This window comes from Chelonus insularis, unplaced genomic scaffold, assembly GCF_013357705.1.
Source record: "Chelonus insularis isolate UGA/USDA-ARS -01 unplaced genomic scaffold, ASM1335770v1 contig_85_pilon, whole genome shotgun sequence".
Classification (NCBI taxonomy): domain Eukaryota; kingdom Metazoa; phylum Arthropoda; class Insecta; order Hymenoptera; family Braconidae; genus Chelonus; species Chelonus insularis.
Genome location: NW_023276773.1, coordinates 429,282 through 449,911, shown reverse-complemented (window position 1 = coordinate 449,911; position 20,630 = coordinate 429,282). Strand labels below are relative to the sequence as shown.

The following is a 20,630-nucleotide window of genomic DNA, read 5'->3' as shown; positions in this document are numbered from 1 at the left end:
GAAATATTTCATGGCAGTTTTGATTTTTAGCGGCTCCAGTGTGTCAGCCCTGATGAGCTCTCTTTTGATCCAATAGCATTCAAATGTGCGCTACTTGTAATCGTACATGCGCGCGCATCTTCATCATTACTTCAAGCGGGGAATCACAGCGCAAATACAGCCCAGAGTTTGTGTACTGCTGATATGACTCAACTCTTAAAAATTCATACGCAAAAGTCATAACAATACATGTGCATCAATTTATTAATTATTTGTGAATATTAATACATTAAAGGGTAAGTGGATTTCATTCATAAGTTTGTAAATAGTTAATTAAAAGTTAGAACTACTTGTTAGCTTCAAAGTATAGTGGAATAGTTGACAGTGATAACCAGGATGTCTGAAAAATCAGATGAAAATTAAGAAGATATTGAAAATGTGTACTTTGTTCAATAATATTTGCAAACTGGTGGAAGATATGGAAAAAAGGTTGGGACAAAAGTTGTAGGAAATATGATTCTTTATCAAAAATGTCCTATCAAATTTTGTCGTATCTCCAACAGTTTAGAAGCTATGGGTGGTTGGAGATCGGAAGTAGACATGAATTTTCAGAACAAAAGAAAATTATCAAATTTAAAAGAATGGAGTTTCGATTGAAATACAATACACTACGTGAATATGTAGTTTTTTTATCAAAGATTAAAAGAACATGATTTTATTTTCAAGGCTACTTCTTTGATTACATCTTGATAACGTTCTATAAAAGTTTCTTGGGTAGTCGTATGGCATGAGTTCATTGAAAAATTGAAAAAAACATTAACCATATCAGCAGATACTTTTGTGTATTGTCATTCCATTATTCATTACAATAATCAGTTTTTGACTATTAATTTTATCGTTAATGATTAAACTATAAATTCAAATCAATAATAACCTTGACATTTTCTTTGTGAAACTTGATTCAATTGAAAAGGATCTTGATAAATAAAATTTTTAATGATACATTGAAGTTTTGAATTACAAAATAATATTAGCAGTTTTATTTTTGTTTTAAACTTCGTTAAGATTAATTGCTATGCACTCTTACATTCCATTTCAACTGTTGGAGTATAAACAAAATTCTCCATTACTTTATTTTATATAACAATTAGGTTACTTGTTTTTTTCCTGTATGTGTGAACGACATGACACATGTTTAGGTTGATAATGAATATACGTCTTAAGCTAAATATTATTACTCTTCCTAGAATAAGTGTATTGTTTGTTCAATAGCATTTAGGACTGATCTGGACTTGATGATCATTATGAAGTCTAAGCATTACTAGTCTCAATTCACCAGAGCCTTTACTTTTAAATCTTCATAATAATAAAAGAAATACATAATTATTCAAATAGTGAAACTTATTCCTGCTATGAGAATTTCCAATATCAACATATTCTTGGTAGTCATTACTTTGAATTTCTGAAATAATTATTTCTTGAGAGCCTCACTCATGCATTCTTGTTCATTATAGCAATTAAGATGTTGTTTGAATGACCCATAGATTTAATAGATATTTTTGTATAATTAATTGACTGTTGGTAATGTTTTTTCCTTTGTTTGTTAAATAGGTTGCTGGAGAATCTAAAAATAAAGCAGAACCAGACCAAGCTGATTGACAAAAAAATACTTGAACAAGATTTACTTAAGATGTCTAGATGTTACTAAGTTTTAGACAGCTTCGCAGGTTGGTTTCATCAGTTTCTCAAACAATGACACTATAAGTCATTGATTTGCTGAATAATAAATTAATGCACATGTTTAAAGAATTAATTGACTATTGAACATATTGTTACTAAGTTTTCTTTTCATTATTTTTGATGAATAGGTTGTTGAAATAAAACCGAACTAGGACAAAGCTGATAGAGTGAATAATACCATAGTTGGTGGATGAAATTTAAGGAATTTTATAACCTGGAAGTTATAAGAACATATTGATATTGGAACAGGTCTAGTGTATTTTAGATTACTGTTGATCTGGAATTGTGGAGTTGAAGGTTTAAATAATGGGTGATGATTATGGTGATGATGACTTGGTTATACACTCGTCAATTAATATTCCAGGATGGAGTGACAATGAACTGCGAGTGATGAGTAGAACGTACAAATTTGTGATGAATAAATGGAACCCAAAAACAGCTAAAACTATATTAACACGATTTTTTAATTTTTATTTTACTGGAAGAATTCCATCTGAAGATAATTTGATAGCTACAGTTCATGACTGTGTATCTCTTGCCCACGTTGATGGTCATCGGCTTTTCAATCCCAGACCTTCTGGAAAAATATACTACCAAGACAATGTTTCAACACCAACCTCCGTGACTTCAGAGATTAATGGTATCTCAGAGGGTCCAGCTGTGACACGCAAACTCTCTGCTTTCCACAGCTACATAAAAAAGGCTATTGATGATTTTCACACCAAGTCTAGTACTTGTACTTCTGACAGAGAACTCCAGGCATTGGCTGGTTTTTTAGCATTAACATTATGTCGATTTGCTACAAGAAATCTAAAGCAAATGATGATAGCATTTAATGATGCTCAGTATCGGAATATTCTTGAGTCAGCAGCAGGATGGTCTAAAGACAAGCCATTTGCTCCTCCAATCAAAGAAGTATTGAGTTCATGTTGTACTCAACTTACCAAAAGTTCCCCTGAAACTCGAATCTTGTTTTGCATTCTAGCAGATGAAATGGTGAGAACTCATGCACTAGACAACCCAAAACCAAAAAATCGAGGATATCTTGATGCCTCAGTGCTTTCTGATACAGCATACAATGGATTAGGAATGATCAAGATGCTGATAGATGTTTGTGAATTGCTAGAAATATCCTGGGAAGCGATTCGTCCTCTACTGTCGAATGATCACGCTGAAAAATCTTGTCGAAGGATTGATGATTTTTTTACCAACTACCTGAAAAAAGGAGAACATGGATTTGCTTGGGCACGAATTATTGACGATGGATATCTTCGAGGTTATTCGCCCAAAGAAAATGAATTTGTGTGCATTGCATTTACTGCTATCATTGAATATGATAAAGGTCCTGCAGTATGGCAAGCACCATGGATTAAATCCAATGTTAGTTTTTATTTTGCTGCTAAACAAAGGGGAAAAACCATATATGAAAATAAAACAATAAGAAGGAAAGCAAAGTTGGTTAAATCTGTAAAAGTACCAGATAAAACACCTGGACCTCCAGTTCAAAATGAATTGGAGCTAAATATGAAAAAGCCTCTAGATGATAGAGAATTAGATGGTGTGGATCTCTTTGAATACTATAACGGATTAGCAGCAGAAGTAGTTCCTATCTCTGACTTTATTAAAAAGGCTACTCAGTTGTCAGAAGGAAATAAAGATTGGACGAATTTTTGGCATTCACATGGAGAGATGTTGAATAAATGGTCATCAGATGGTCACCATGATGTAGTCAGGCATCTCTTTAAAACACTCAAGCATGGTCTTCCTGTCGCAGTAGAATGTGTCAAGATGGGTAAATTATCAATCATGTCTGCCAAAGCTTCTCAATATGACATGATGATGAAAGAGTTGAAAAGGCTTACAGATCATTTGCATATTATGAATGAAACCCTTAGAGCAGAAAGTGAAGCTCGTGAAGCTAAAAACCTTGATTTAATTCAACGAAGTAAAGCAACTTTGTCTGCTTTGGCTACATTGGAACGAAGTGTCAAGAACATTATTTTGCAAAAAGAATCATGAACTTAACACTTTTATATTTGGAAAAGGTTTCACTTATTAAATAAACTTGCTTCATAATATGTTGGATACAGACATGTTGATAAATATTTATCAATAAAAAACAAGAAATGATGATTGAAAGAAATGGTAGTGTTGAGGAATTTAAGGGTAAAAATTCAGAAGTTTGAACTTTGTTTAATATAAGAATAAACTGTCTGATGTAACATATGAATTTCTTATATTCTATGTTCAAATAAAAAAGATTATTTAAAAATATTATGTAATAATTGATTTATTTAGTTTATATATCTTTTGAAATAACATTATAATGATAAATTCCATTATAACAATATCATAGCACAGAATAGGACGATTTTTTACATCATTTCTATACTCTCTGGTAGATTGAACTCCTTCCCTTTGATTTCTAGGTAACGATGGAACGTAACTATCCAGTATAAAATAGACATGACTGAAAATAATTTTTATCATTATTAAATGATAAATTAATATTCGATTACTTTGATTTTGATTCTTACGTAAAAGAATAGTAGAAATAGCAATAGGTATTAGAGCAGCTATTATTTCTCCACTTGCTATTAGGTTCCAGATAAACATCACTATTAATACTGCCAGGTATTCGATGAGAATTATTTTCCATATAATATGAGGAATTAACAGCCAATGATTTTTCTGTAATATCATAAGTCATCATTTAATTGAATAAAAGTTTGATGAACCAGTATTTGTTTTGGAACTTCTACCATGTTCAGTAATTAAGTGATTACCTTTGCGGATCCAGACATCATTGTCAAACATGTGCAAATTGAAATAATAGCACCAACAATGAAGTAGATGTTTTCAGTAGCATGGTCGTTGTGAAAAAGTATCGAACATTCAACAATGATAAAAATACTTGATATCTAGAAAGAAGAATGGAGTTAAAAGAATGTAATTAACAGCAAGTTCTTGATTAAATCCCCAGTAAGAAGTTATTCTAATGAGTCCGCTTTTGCAAAGTCCCAATTTTAATTTATCTTTAGGTTTCAAGGTCTCTACTCCTAAAAGGGTATGTCAGTCTTGCTGGTAAATGAAGTTATCATCCAGTCATTGCTAAGTACAGAACCTCTGCTGGATGATAGCTTCCTGCCAGTACCAATGGGTCTGTTGTATGTTACTACTAGGGTACCCTAGGAGTCCAATTCTATGGGTTTTTCCAGAGATTGTTTTGTGGGTATATACATGTATGTCTGTATGTTCTTTATTCATTTTCATCTCGTGTATCTTGAGAATTAATGACGATATTGACATGGGACCAGTGTTATTTGATGCATAATTATATCCAAACCTGATTAGATCTTGAGTAAAATCGGTCAAGACATTTTTTGTGTAGAATAAAAGAACTAATGGTAATTATTTAGAATTGGAGCTCCAGGCAAAAATAGCTCCAAAAAATTTTTCACTACCTGGAAACTATTTTCTTAGGTAGAATTGGATAATTGAAGGTGAGGGAGACATGTTTTATGAGGTTCCAGGTCATCATGAGGATTTTTAGGTATAGGTATAGCTTGAATTCAAATAATAAAGTGACAAAGAGGATGGAAGGTTCGGGAGGGGATGTTTAAAGGGCATAAATACTTTTGTAATTTTTGAAAATATTTATGCCCTTTTAACACTCCCCATCCCCATCCCCCTTTCCTCTTTTTGCTACGTTCTGAAATGTATGATCAACAATTTTAGAGACATTTAATGATTTACCACTAGAGCCTGGAGCTCCAATTCTAAATAATTACCCTAATTTTTTTTTTTACTTCCTACTGGAAAGTTAATCATGTGGATCTTCTTAATATTTAGTTATTTCTTACCAAATCCAGCCAGCCCAGAATAGAGCATGCTTGTGATAAGTTTAAACGAAGACAAGAATTCCATTTGAAACTGTTGGCCATCTTCTTATTGTTTTAAAAGTCAATTTCACTACACAATTTTATGCTAAAGATTTACAGTCAAGATTCTTTGAATTAAGTTGGAGAAAAAATGAATTTGACATTCAGCTTGTTGATGGAAATATCAGACTGAATGATAGAAGAATAAATATTAAAACAATGATGCACTCAATCAGTAACTGTTAAATTTCACTTTGGGTTAATGATTTGGAATACTTTTTTATAGCCTCTGGACTGTAGATAATAAAAGTAGGTTTTCATTCTTACTTATTAACTTCCTAGTTTTAGAAAAGATAAGAAGAACTTACCTGAATTTTCTTCTAGTAATTAATTAATTTATTAACTTGAGTCATAATCACAATTATTTTCAAATACTTACTAATACTTTATAAAGTATTAAAAAATCAAATTAAAATGAATACAAAGATATTCAAATTTTATCAAGACTTTTTTTGTTTGCTGGCATGCAATTACGAGCTAAATAGTTGGAATCTTAATTAAAATAAATTTTTATTTAATCATTTTTTTTTTCTGCCAAAAAAATCCATGGTTAATTCAAAGCTTTTTTATTATTTTTTTTCTTCTACAATAATTATATTTTTCTTACTACAATTAACAATAATCTTTAATTGGCAGTAAATGAACATCATTTTAGCATAATTGAACATTTAATGAAGTAAGCCTACAGATATCTTCCAGAGAATGATTTTAATGTTACGTTTAAATGTATGACTTACAATTATTTCAAGTTTTCCATAAATTATTCAAGTTCTTTAACAGTATTTTCAGCATTGTAAAATGTATCCAAATATGAATTACAAACTTCAAAATTAAAACCAGGATCCTGTTCAATGTAATACCCACGACCCACCAACTCCATATCAATTGTTTCATTCATGAAATGACGCAAGTGATCCCAAGAAACAGAACTGTCAATATTTTTTAATTTTATACTCCACATTCCGTAAGGACTCAAAAAAGCATGACTGCGACGAATTGTAGTATACACCAAATTAGAATTTATCCAATCTTTTGATTCATCTTTGTTGAGAGTGTACGAAATAGTTAAATCGTCATCAAATGATATACGATAATATCTTTCACCACAACGATAATAATTATTACCAACCATCGTCATAATTAACACAAAATTCTTAAGGATAGAAGTAAAATTATTTTGCAGAGTTTCATTTCTAAATTTAAAATTTATTCCAATATCATTATATTTAACTGCATTGCAATTGAGTCCTTTCGATATATCTGCCTTAACTACAATCTCCGAACCATTGAGTAAATGTTGGATTTCATTCTTGACAGTTTCATGTCTCCATACATAAAATGGTGAAGAACCAATAGTATTACCATTAAAGATACTATTTTCGTGAATATATTTACTGTATTCACCAATAGTCACTTCAGATTCATCAATATGATTCTTCATGTCTTTGATTCTATTAATGATGTTCATTCTTAATATTTCGGTTTCATCAAGTCGCAGACTTGGAGGTAGCTGGAATCTTTGCAACACATGAGCTGCAAATGGGAAATAATGTTGTTTAAATGCATGCAGAGCTATTTCATATTTTTCAGTTAATACATTCGAATGTATTATCAACTTTAAGTTAGTTATTGCTTCACTCAATTCGGGATCAGTTACTGGAATATTGTCCATAGATGCAGATTCAATATGTGCTATATATTCAGCCTGTTTTACACTGTCCGAATAAGTGTCAATACGATCGTAAATGTCAATTAAAATAGAAAAACCTTCGTCTATCTTCTCTATGAAATGTTCTAAATTACTTCGCAACTCGAAAGACATCTTGTGAGATAATTTTTGTAGTAGTAATTTTACATCTTTCAAGGTTGTACTAACAGTCCATTTAGATATGTCCAATTTTACATGTGATGATCCATTTATTGAAGTCTTGATTTCATTGACCGTTCGTTCAATTTGAAGAAGATCGGGTATTACTTTTTCATATACCTGATCTTCCATATGTTCCAAAATCTTTAACTGCTGACCATGCTGGTTAATCAATTGATCAATATATTTAATCTGTTCATTATCATTGTCTAATTGTTTTGAAACACTTGTCAAAGCTTTGCCTTTTTTAAAAAGAGATTGCACTTTCTTCATAAGATTAAGATCTTTTTTAGTTTCAGCATCTTTTTTTACTTGTTTTTCATTTTTTTGCTCTGGTTTAGTCTCGTTTATTGGCTTTTTCTCTTTCTCCAGAATATTTATTTGTATAGATGTAAACTCAAATAATTTTTCCTTAATCATTATTGCACTATCGTGCAAGCTAGATGCTTCTTCAATTGTATGTGGCACTGTATTTTGGATTTTGTGTATTTCTCTTTCTATATTTTCAATCATCCGATAATTTTCTGTTTTTGTTTCATTTATTATCAACGATTTTTCATTATACTCTTTCAGTGTCATTACTACTTCGACAAATTGATCAGCTAATTGTTTGGGTTTGTATCCGAAAACTTCTGATACATAAGACGGAAATTCTGTAACTAAATCGTTAAGAGGAATTGCATTTTTGTTATTATCGGATGTTTTGTCAATGACCATTCCTTCAGCTACCGATGATGTACTTGTTACTACAGCACTCACCACAGCACCAATAGCCCCGATGAAACTTAGACATGCAGTGGCAATTCTGATAGGTCTAAGTACCGATTGCCACTGTATCGTATTATAAACTTTCTCTCTTTCTTTTTCTAGTTTCGCTATTTCATTAATAGGGGCATTTCTGTTTTGATGTATCTCGTCAATTAATGCTTTGATTTGATTGTTTGATTGTTTCCAAAGTTGATCGATTTCAGGTTCAATTTTGTTTCTTATAAAATCGTTTGCTTCTCGAATTTTTTTCGTAAGTGTATAATTGTATTCGTTTCGATAGTTTTGCACTATTTGTAAATGCATGGCCATATTAACTTCATTTATGGTTCTCTCGATAGTGTCTAAATATTTCGACAAATTAACAACAGTTTTACCCTTCTTTCTCTTCTTTAGTGCAAACGATTTAGTTAATGCAGCAGTGTATATAAAACTGAGTACTTTTTTATCTTCTAAAGATTTTTCTGAATTAGCAAATGTTTCAATACGAGAAAGTAACGAATCATAGTATGGAGTAAAATCGATCACATTTCTTAATTGAAGGTACTGATTTTCTAATTCTTCGAATTCTTTAATAAAAATAAGTGTGTTATATTCTGCTTGGATGTAGTTGGTATTGTCAAGATCTTCCATAAAACTTGTCATGTCTGATTCTCTGGTATTCTTGATTAGATTTTCTCTTATATAGCCTTTAAAAGCACTGATGGCAAAGTACGGGTTCGCCATGGGTAATTTTGTTGGAGATACTTTATCTTTTGTACTAGCACCAATCTTTCCATACTCCCCAGCCGGAACTTTGAGAACAGCCATATATTCCGAATAGTCTAAATATTCTATAGTGTCCCTAATGGATTTAAGGTAAGTGGTTATTAATTTAAAAACAATAGTCACAATGTGCGATTAAAAAACGATTTGTAAACTGACATGCTCTATTCGAACATCTGTTAACCGTAATGCAACCTTTCTGTTTTTGAAAAAAAAAATATAAAGCAACAGAAGCAAAAAACCAACTCTTACACCACATCTATGTACACTCGGCGTCATTAATGCCTGGTCCATTAAAAACTTTGATACCATCCGAGCAATCATCGATGGAGTAGTTTTTTTTTTCGAATAGAGATTCCACATCTAAATTAATTTAGAAAGTTTATGATTAAGGCTGGGCTTTACTAACCTCAAATTTTTCTCGTCAAACTGTGCATTTTTTATTTGTTTTTTTCATGTGAAAAATATTTAGGAATATTCAGAAAAGTGGCATACACATCGGAAAACAAAGATTTATCGTACAAGTGTAATAATAATCGTAGAATAAATAACTTTTCAGTGAAGGGCTCATGACAAGTGCATTCGCCATGACACCTCAAAATTCGCTGAACAGTTATTTATTCTACGATTATTATTATTATTGCACTTGTACTATAAATCTTTGTTTTCCGATGTGTATGCCACTTTTCCACATATTCCTAAATATTTTTCACATGAAAAAAACAAATAAAAAATGCACAGTTTGACGAGAAAAATTTGAGGTGATTTGAGGTTAGTAAAGCCCAGCCTTAATCATAAACTTTCTAGATTAATTTAGATGTGGAATCTCTATTTGAAAAAGAAACTACTCCATCGATAATTGCTCGGATGGTATCAAAGTTTTCGATGGACCAGGCATTAATGACGCCGAGTGTATATTATGAGACTTTGTAGATCTGATATATTAATTCAAATATAAACAGATTAAAAAATTCAGATTTGATGATGTAAAAAATAACGAATATAAATACAAAATAGAAAAAATAAAAAAAGTGCTATAAAAACTTGAACTTTTGAAGAAACTTTAAATGAAACGAGTTACATTATGAGGTAGAGGTTGACACATCAATTTACAGTTTACGTTTTTGTTTAGATGAATGAAAAAGGTTCTCTTACTCGACATATCTAAATGATCCAATGAGAGGGAAATTTCTTTCAACATGGAATGATACAGTCGTTCCGTCATATGTTTCTTTTCCACCACTTCCACCTAGTCCCGGCCATCCACGGGAACCTTGAATTCAATGTTACAAATTTATTTAAAATATATTATAGATTAAACATATAAAGTTATTCATTGCCTATTTGAGTACCTGTATTATTAAAAATAGTAACATTGACTGATTTTCCCAAACCGTTGATCATAATTGTACCTGGATATCCTCCATAACCACCAGCACCACCATCCCCTGTAACGTACCAATTATTTTCTCTTAGTTAGTACCAATTAATGTCTAACAAAAAAAATTAACAAATACGTTCCTTTGTGCATATACATAAGACATTATTTATTAGTTCATAAAATCTTTACAAACCTCCTCTACCCGGCTTAACTTTTGCAGGTGTTCCATAAATAACGGCATAGTTTGTACCCTCATTCCAATCTGGACCATACTCAGGGAACATTATAGCAAGGTATCCATGTTCTTTAAAGTAAGCTTTACACTGCGGTTTTGTTCGTTGAGTTTGGAAAAATGATCTAGGCAATGTGTCGCCCTCAACTCCGTCCACACCTAAAAGAAAACGGAAAAGATGTCAAAAAAAAAGAATCGATTAAGGCTAGGCTTTACTAACCTCAAATCACCTCAAATTTTTCTCGTCAAACTGTGCATTTTTTATTAGTTTTTCTCATGTGAAAAATATTTAGGAATATTTAGAAAAGTGGCATACACATCAGAAAACATAGATTTTTCGTACCAGTGTAATAATAATCGTAGAATAAATAACTTTTCAGTGAAGGGCTCATGACAAGTGCATCCGCCATGACACCTCAAAATTCACTGAACAGTTATTAATTCTACGATTATTATTACACTAGTACGAAAAATCTTTGTTTTCCGATGTGTATGCCACTTTTCTGAATATTCCTAAATATTTTTCACATGAAAAAAACAAATAAAAAATGCACAGTTTGACGAGAAAAATTTGAGGTGATTTGAGGTTAGTAGAGCCCAGCCTTAAATAATTAGAAATCTTACCATGTCCACCATTTTGTCCTGGACCTCCTCGGCCACCATTCGCATGTATTTCCAAGTTTTCAAAATTGATAAATTGTTTACCAACACCGAAAAAATGGCCTGCAGGGCCACCCGGAAGTCCCTGTGAACCGTCTATATCTTTCTCCCAAAAATTTGTGCTTTTTGTATAAATATTTTCCCGCGGTTTCCCTGTTTTTCCATCTAAAATAATCTTTCTTTCACCAACAACTTCCCATGTAGGAGCTAGTATGTATATTTGAGCCTCTTCACCATTTTTATCAATTGTTTCGTCTATAAAAATTTTATTTAGTGCGAAAATGTTTATTTTTTTCACTTGTGTCCAACAGTCAATTTTCACCACATCTTTTATTCTAACATTGTATCCCTTAACAGTCAGCTGTTCTGATGTACACGAAAATGTGATGTTACGTGTGAAATCATCAAATATGACTTTCATACGGTTCAATTGGAGTCGATGAAGTTTTAGAATTTTAACTTTCTGATAAATTTTATAACTGCCAATTTCTTTTACAACATTTTCTAATTCTGTGATATTTTGGACAGCCTTAGGCTTTGAATCTAAACATGATAATATTATTTGCTTAATTCGGTCGTCACTTTTCAATTTCTGTGATTGGTATGTTGATAAATTATCTTGTAAATTATTAAAAAAATCATAGATATTTTTTAAATTCTCAATCAAATTTAGAACATTCAGCAGACCATTCTGTAATAACACCATATGTATGTCTCCATTGCTATTTGATAAGGTTGTAAAAAATTGTAACTCTTTAACGTCATCTGAAATATCGTTCAAATTGGACTGTGATACAGAAATGTTCAAAGTATTAGTTGCATCAAGAAATTCTTTAAATAGATCTAACGGTTTGTTGACATTTCTGATTTTTAAAATAAGGTCATAGGCTTGCTGAAATCGATCACGTAATATTCCAATGTCATTATGTTGTTTTTCCGTCTGCAGACAGTCGGTGTAAGTTTCATTGCTCATCTTGTATAAGCGATCCATCAAGGCATTTCTGAATATGTCATCAACTATTCGATCAACAAGCAGTTTTGATGATGCAGATAATGCAAAGTTGAAATCATTCACATCTTTATCTACAAAGTATAAATTTTCTGTTATCATATTCATAATTTTATTAATTTCATTTTTCGTCTTTTTTAATTTTTCTAATTCTCCTTCTCGAGTTGGCTGTCGGAGGATAGCAATTCTTGGATACGATGCATTCTTTTTTTCTACTAAAACGTCAATTAAGTCTGCAAATACTTTGTATTTTCCGGAATCTTCTGATTTATTCCGATAAATTTCTTGTTTTTTTATCAAATAATCAGCTATTCCCTTCAAAACTGATTGATCGTCATTCAACAAAACAGGTGGTGTGTCTTCATCATCAGACCACTCGTATATATTCTCTACTTTTGTAGCTACTAGTGCTATTCCGTCATGAAATTTAGAAATGTTTCTAATAAACTCATTGACATGTTCAAATAAATCATCAAAGTCGTTTTTATTTCCATTGCTTTTCAATGAATCGTAGTTGATCACTAAAACGATTTTGATTTTTTCAACCTGACTCATAAAAATATTTTGGAAATATATTGAAGATATTTCGTATTCAGGATCTCGATTATCACGAAATCCTGGACAATCAACGTATGTTATATTTCTCTTAGCATCAGTTATTGCTTCTGGAACAAGGGTTTTCGACCTCAAACCTGTCCCAATTCGACCATCTACATCAACAAATACACGATAAGCTTCTCCTTCTTGCTTTACGGATTTCAATTTTCGCCCAGTCAGAGCTGAGACTATTGTACTTTTTCCTGCACCAGTATTTCCCAACATCAATACGACTTCTTCATGTTCGTCTTGATAAATGAGTTTAGTTTTGTGTTCTTTCCAAAAGTTCAAAATCTTCGTATAATTAATGTTGACGTCACGTCGCACGATGTGGTGTTTACTTAGAATATCAAAATTTTTATAATAACTCCAAGTCATTGTTAATGATGGAATTAAACAAAAAATAAGACTCAATAATAAAATTTGTGCCATTGTGAAGAGACTTGATAACTGATTGTCTTTACAGAGGCTTTATTAAATACTTTTTTCAGCGATGAACGTTTGTACTAATGTTGTAGAGCAAATGATATGCAAAAAAAATAAAGAGAGATTGTAATTAACATATATTTATGTATTGATAAAAGGGTACTTACCTGGATTAATTAACTGATGTTACTGGTTACTAATTGTACCTAAGCAGTTACAATTTTAAAAAAACTGAACTGCCTTATAAGATTAATAGAAGATGTTGACGTCGGATCATTTCATTTAGAAACGATCGACAATAATGGCACACAGGGAATTAAATGTTTAATTTATATCATTTTTAGATTTTTTTAACGTGAACAGTGGGGAGACGAACCATACGAGGGTCTTTTATATAATTCTAAAGTGTAAACTTAATAATAAAAGATACGATACAGAAATAAAGATTAAAAACTATTGTAATGATAACAATGAATTAAAAAATTTTAATCAATTAATTTTATGAATCGATAAAATTCCATTTTAACGGATTATGTAATGTCGTAAAAATTCTATCATGCATTATTATTAATAGTTTAATATAATTGTCCATAAAATTAGAGTATGCTGATTTGTTATTCACAAAATGCTTCTTATTTTTATCCTAAATATTTAATCCTCAGTCTAGGGTTACCATTTCAAATTTTTGAAACCCCAGACTGAAGCGGTAAAAAACCCGGACAAAACAAGGGCTTATCCCTAGTAGCCAAGATCTGACGTCAGAATTTTCGTCAGCCTTACGTACGTCTGCTTCCTTTCTGCAGCAGCATCTGACATCTAATGGTGATCTTTTGTTAATCTAATTAGGTTAAGAAACCAAAAGACAACAACATACGTAAGTCTGACGACAGTCTGTTTCCTAATGGCTACAAGGGATCTCATCAAAAACCAGGATAGATCAAACTTAAAATTTCTTTCCTAAATATTTTAAAATTTATATAAATCTCTATTGTATTGAAACGTAAAATGTTTTACTTAGAACAAATCGCAATTATTAAAATTAAACATTGATTCCATTCAGAGACGCGAAAAACAATGAAAATATATCCATAGAACCATTTTTTATATAATTTTTTAACTTTTTTATAAAAAGAAACTAAAATAAAAAACCCAAACAGCCTTCCTAGTCAAAAAAAGAGGACATGTCTTGGAAAACTCGGACGGATGACAACCCTACTTCAGTCAGGTTATCAGCAATTTAAAAGTTGAATATGGATTATTGCAATTGAAAAATATTCGTATATTTTTATTGATTTTTCATTTATTTTTTTAGATCTCATAATTTGAGAATAAAAAAAAAAATAAATTTTTATCATAATATTAAGAATGATTGAAATAATAATAACATTCATATCTTATATAATTTTTGATGATTGTTAGACACTCAAGGACAAATACAACATGATTCAATAATAGCTTTGTGACAAAATAGTTTCATGTATGGTTAGCATTATATAAAAACCTTCCATCATCATTTTCAATAACATTCTATTAGTTCAGCTGTAAAAAATTTAATAAAACATCAGAGATAGTTAAAAAAAAAATTAATTAAATAACATTAGATAAAAAAAACATTTATTGTCATAGGAATTATATCTGTATTTAAGAAGAGAATTTTTTTCTAAAATAAGAGGGCTATTTTTTCAAGCCTGATTCAGATGAACAAGTAATGTCTATATGGAAAAACTTTTTTGAAAAATAAATACCATTCTGGTATTGTTCTAAATCTCACACAATATCTAGAGTCGTATTGTAATTTCCTAAAATTATTACAAAAATTACAAGAATTTTTACAGACTTTTTTTTAGAAGATAATTTCTGTAAGGGTTAGTTTAACAGATAATCCCATCAAGACTGCAAATCCGAATATTTTATAAACGTGTTAAAATAACACATAAAGCTTGTTTAATGTAAAATGTCCATAAACAAACTATAAATGATTTGTAGACACTTTCTACACATTTCATAGTGTGTTACAATCTATAGTTTGTTTGTAGAATTTAAAATTGAAGAGGCTTAGTGTGTTAAAAGTGTCTACAAAAATAACACACTTGGATTTGCAGTGAAGTTACTATACATAACTATTATTTGTTTATTTTTGATTCTAAAATGTCTATAAATTTTTTCAGCCACTATGATCATCATCGAATAAAAGTATTTGCTGTTGATTTTCCTCTGAATTAAATTAAAATAGTTGGATTTTTCTTTGCCCCATTAGATATTGATAATTGGTATATTTTTTTATCCTTTTTCGTCATACCCGTGCGGAAAGTTCACTTTTCCATTGGAGAGGGGTTGAACTTTCCACACGAGTATGACAAAAAATCATATTCACACCTAGGGAAGAAAAGTAGACTATTTTAAACCACGTGATTTAAAATAGTCTACTTTTCTTCCCTAGGTGTGAAATGTACTATTTTCCAAACATGAACTCATTTTTAATTGGTGGGTTGATAATTTCTTCTCTATTTCTATTCAATACTACAATAATAATTATATCTTCACACCTTCCATAAATTGTTTTAAATTAAAACAAACAACATTACAGCTTTTATTTTAAACTCATTAATTCCTGTTTTTAATTAACATTTTATTATTGTCAACTAATATTTGTAAATAATAGTTAATTTAATTAATAATAAATGGTTTTCTGCACTCATTAATACATTTTTTTCTGTTTCATTTATTAACTTGATGTATTATATGAACATGATTTTGAATAACCCGCCATTTTATGTACAATGGAAAGTGCTGCCACGTGTTGGAATCGTGAACTAACTTTCAAGATTGAAAAAAGTAACGCTCACGTGTTGTTGTAGATGCGCAATTAAAAACAAATGATTTTTTAGTATTTTTTTTTATTAACAATAGACATTAATTGTCAATTAAAAATGGATGAAAAAAAAGATGACATTAAATCAGACAGTGTCCCAGAATGTTCCAAGACTGCAGTCTTGATGCCAAGCACTTCTTTGCCCATTAATACACCGTTAATTCAAGGTTAGATTGTTTGTTTACTAAAAAGAGTAATATTATTAATCATTAAAATGGATGTTTAGGTTAATTAATTACCGATAAATCATGTCTTTATTTTCAGGATATGATTTTAATCAAGGAATTGATTATCATGCTTTACTTACCAGTTATAAAAATGCTGGTTTTCAAGCGACAAATTTTGGCTTGGCAGTTGATGAGATTCAGAAAATGATTGATGCTAGAAAAGTTCCATTGGGTGATGATCAAAATGATGATTTTGAGGAGGATGAATTTATTAAAAGGAGAAATTCATGTACAATATTCTTAGGATACACATCAAATATGGCATCATGTGGGGTTAGAGAGTCTATTCGATTTTTAGTCCAGCACAAAATGGTAAGACATTTATAAATATATTTAAATAACCTTCTCTTCAAGAGTAATCTATTTCTTCTCTACATCATAAATGACTTATTTATCTTTTCTCCAGGTTGATTGTATAGTAACGACTGCTGGTGGTGTTGAGGAAGATTTAATCAAATGTCTGGCTCCTACTTATCTAGGAAAATTTGAATTGGATGGTAAAACACTAAGAAATCAAGGAATTAATAGAATAGGCAATCTTTTGGTGCCGAATAATAATTATTGTTTATTCGAAGACTGGTTGATGCCTAAGCTTGATGAAATGCTTGAAGAACAGAAAGCTAAGGTATTGAAATTAATTTTTTAGTACTTAAAAAGATGAAAGTAGAGATGGGAATGAATTTTAATTAATAAAATAATCAATTCCATTCTAGGGAGTAATTTGGACTCCATCAAAAGTCATTGCTAAATTAGGTAAAGCTATCAACAATCCTGATTCAATTTATTATTGGGCTGCAAAAAATAAAATTCCAGTTTTTAGTCCAGCATTGACTGATGGCAGCTTGGGTGATATGATGTACTTTCATTCTTTTAGAAATCCTGGATTAATTATTGATATCCTATCAGGTATATTATTACACATTATTTGATTATTTATTCAAAAAGTCTATCAATTCTATTAAATCTTGTAAATATTCATAGACTTGAGAAGATTAAATACCATAGCTGTTAAGGCTGTTAAAACTGGTATGATTATAATTGGTGGTGGTGTTATCAAGCATCATATTTGCAATGCCAATTTAATGGTAAGTTTAACTACACTTTAACCATTAAAACCTAAAAGGATAATAAGCTTTTTAAGAATACGAATAATTTTTTTTTTATATCAGAGAAATGGTGCTGACTTTGCAGTATTTTTAAACACATCATCTGAGTTTGATGGCAGTGATAGTGGAGCTAGACCTGATGAAGCCATTTCTTGGGGTAAAATTCGTACTGATGCCACTCCAGTCAAAGTAATAATTTTTTCTTTTCTATCAAGGACTTATAACTTTAATAAAAATTCTAGCTGTCAATATTATTTGAAACATTGATTAATCAATTTATTTAATGACATTAAAGTAAATATGACTTTTCTAGATTTATGCTGAAGCTTCTCTCATATTTCCTCTCTTAATCGGTGAAACATTTGCTCGAGATTTCCATAAATCCAAGAATCCACTTGGAAAGAAGAATGATTAATTGAATCTAAAGGACTAATTGATCTAATCTGTAAGTTTTCTTATCATTCATCTATCTTTACCCCTTCAGCAAAGGCAACAAATATTTTTCTATCAATTAATTAATTAATTAATTTTAAGATGAACAAAAGAATTGGTTCTAATGCAATAATAATCATTGAAATATCTATTTTATAGAAAACAAAAGTGATGTTGGTTTTTATTAATCAAACCTTACCTTTCTTATCCTTTCTGGGATATGTTAAAAATTTGAAAGTAAGAGAAATGTACATAAGGGGGATGAAAAATCAATCAGAATGATATTAGATAATATGATTGAATATCTAGATGACAGAAAATATGACTATCATATAAAGTATGATAAAAATGTTATATATCTTGATCTAAAGGCATTGAGGATGGTCGAATCATCCATCTACCCTTCTCCTGATGGTTGTTGGAGAATGGCGCTTGCGTATTAGTACGTAAAGCATTGAAAACGACAGGTAAACTAGCTATCAAACGCGCAGGGTTGTAAAAGGGGTTGATTTTTTTTTCCCGAACAAAGTGGGGGAAATTTTATACCTCAGTTGCGACTCGTGAGTCCGTGCACGCGGACGCATGCGACAATACTACGGTTATTATATTTTAATCCCCCCTTTGAAGGCCATAAGATTATTTATTATTTTTTTTTTTTGTTTCAGTAATTAAAATAAATTGGAAATAATGTGGAGAATAAAGTCAATAAGTTGAAGATTTTGTTTTTAAAAGTCTTTCTAAAACGTGTTTACTGGTTGAAGAAAAGTTGGATTATTTATTTTTAATTGTTTTTTATTTATCTCGGTATGAATAATGATGGACGTGGAGGAAACCAATACGGCCTCCACTGCGAGCTCATCACCCAGACCGTCCAGCCCGACGGCGGATTCAACTTTTATCAGGTGAGAATTATTAACAATATTGTTTTTTTTTTTGTTATTTATTAAGAAGCTTTCTTGGTTATTTTAATAAATAAGTTTTATTTGTTAAAATAATTCTTTTAATTTTCTTTCTTTCATTTCTGTAAAGAATAATATTAATGATTAATATTAATATTAATTTATTAATTACATTTGTTATTTATTTATAATATATTTTGTGTATAGGGAATTAATTTATTTTAATACGATAATTAATTTTTAATTTAGTTTTTAAATGAATATATTTTCTTCCGAATTTCTATCATGATTCTCTAATTTTATCTTCTTTATTTACTCGATAATACTCTTCAATCTATCCTTTCAAATTATTGTAGATTAATATCATCGTTGTCTATTGTTATTATTCACAATAGTTAATTGATCATAATGAGATTTCGGAATATTTAGTGAATATTGACTACTCGTAAATTCATTTCAACCATGACAATCCCAGAGATTTAAAATAAAATACTTGTAGCCAATAATATATCATTTTAATTACATTAAGATATTGTTAATTAAAATTAAGATTAGTTAATTAACCTTTTAAATTTCTCTCTAAAAAAAAACAAAATCAACAGGAAATTGAAGCTGTATTTTTTTTTAAAATGATATTTCTCTATGTCCGATAAAAAATTCTTCAATTTCCTTTTCTATTGATTTTTTTTTTTATTTTATTTTATTTTCTACAAATTTATCTAAAATTATTTCTGTTAAATATTGTATGTAAAAATGATTTTATTTTAAATTTATCACAATCAATATTATGATTGTAATAATGAATTTACTGAATGTATACACTTGAGACTATTTACAACTATTGTATTACCAATTATGATTATAATATCTAAATGTTACAAATTATTTTAAACTGTTCTACTTCAATAATTATATCAAAAGCTTCTCCAAATATAATATTGATTATATATTTAAATTTATTATACAAATAAGTACTAGACTATTGTTGTTATCATTTACGTTTTACTGTAAAATTGTATTACCTATCAGGAATTTATTGATGACAATAATTCTTTTTTTGTCATTAGTATTGAAGTATGATAGTGATACGATTGGAGATTATTTTAAAATACATATTATACATTTTCTTTATTATTTTTTGCTATAAATTGATCTCCATGACGATCATTTGATCTCCGGAAATAGGTTGGAAGGATAGCTTTTAAAAGAATACTTGGATGAATGCCTTACTCGATTATTCGGAAATAGAACTGCGGTTGAAACCACTGACGCCAGAATTCTAGCAAGTGATTTTTTTTTTTAAACTTTATTGATTAATTTATATCAAATATAGAACTGTATAGAATATAAAATCATTCGATTCAATTGAATGAGTGAAATATTTTGAAGTTTTTATCTTATTCACTGTTGGATGTATTTAAAATAGAAAGATGGATTTCTTATTCTTCATTTTTATTGTTATTTCAATAATTATATTGATAAATAATTTAATTTATTTTAAGATCAATCTGTGAAGTATAAAAAATGAATGTTGTATTTAATTTAATTGTATGAAATTTGTTAGAAATTTATTAGAAACAATTAAGCTTGGATGAGTGATGTTATTCGAAAAAAAAAAAAAAATATTTATTAATATAAATAATGATAAAGTGTGGGTGTTAAGATGTTTGTTAAAGGATCGAAATAACGCACGTTAAGTTAGGTAACAAAGAAAAGCATCAATGAAACTTGT

General features: G+C 29.9%; 3 protein-coding genes across 6 annotated transcripts in view; all 3 read left to right on the top strand.

The window, feature by feature from the left end:
- The first annotated feature begins 146 nt into the window (after positions 1–146).
- On the top strand, positions 147–3,961 carry LOC118071512 (uncharacterized). The gene is made up of 3 exons (XM_035090704.1): positions 147–275; positions 1,591–1,706; positions 1,848–3,961. The coding sequence occupies exon 3, from the start codon at positions 2,026–2,028 to the stop codon at positions 3,736–3,738; it is 1,713 nt and encodes a 570-aa protein (XP_034946595.1). The 5' UTR covers positions 147–275; positions 1,591–1,706; positions 1,848–2,025; the 3' UTR covers positions 3,739–3,961.
- A 12,237-nt stretch (positions 3,962–16,198) lies between these two features.
- Positions 16,199–18,768, top strand: Dhps (Deoxyhypusine synthase). 4 transcript variants are annotated; one of them, XR_004690893.1, is made up of 9 exons: positions 16,199–16,401; positions 16,499–16,773; positions 16,868–17,086; positions 17,175–17,367; positions 17,443–17,546; positions 17,631–17,756; positions 17,881–18,012; positions 18,159–18,236; positions 18,665–18,691. XR_004690893.1 is itself a non-coding variant. In XM_035090663.1 (8 exons), the coding sequence occupies exons 1-7, from the start codon at positions 16,293–16,295 to the stop codon at positions 17,980–17,982; spliced, it is 1,128 nt and encodes a 375-aa protein (XP_034946554.1). In that variant the 5' UTR covers positions 16,199–16,292; the 3' UTR covers positions 17,983–18,012; positions 18,665–18,768. The 4 variants fall into 4 exon arrangements, 3 of the variants coding, with proteins under 3 accessions (XP_034946554.1, XP_034946551.1, XP_034946552.1); XM_035090663.1 differs by lacking the exon at positions 18,159–18,236 and having other exon boundaries at positions 18,665–18,768; XM_035090660.1 differs by lacking the exon at positions 18,665–18,691 and having other exon boundaries at positions 18,159–18,273.
- The window catches only part of Eip78C (Ecdysone-induced protein 78C), a 51,921-nt gene continuing 49,849 nt past the window's right edge, over positions 18,559–20,630 (top strand). Inside the window, exons 1-2 of the mRNA XM_035090659.1 lie at positions 18,559–18,597; positions 18,665–18,901. Of these exons, the coding sequence (XP_034946550.1) occupies positions 18,813–18,901 (89 nt within the window). The 5' untranslated portion in view covers positions 18,559–18,597; positions 18,665–18,812. The remainder of the gene's footprint in view (positions 18,598–18,664; positions 18,902–20,630) is intronic.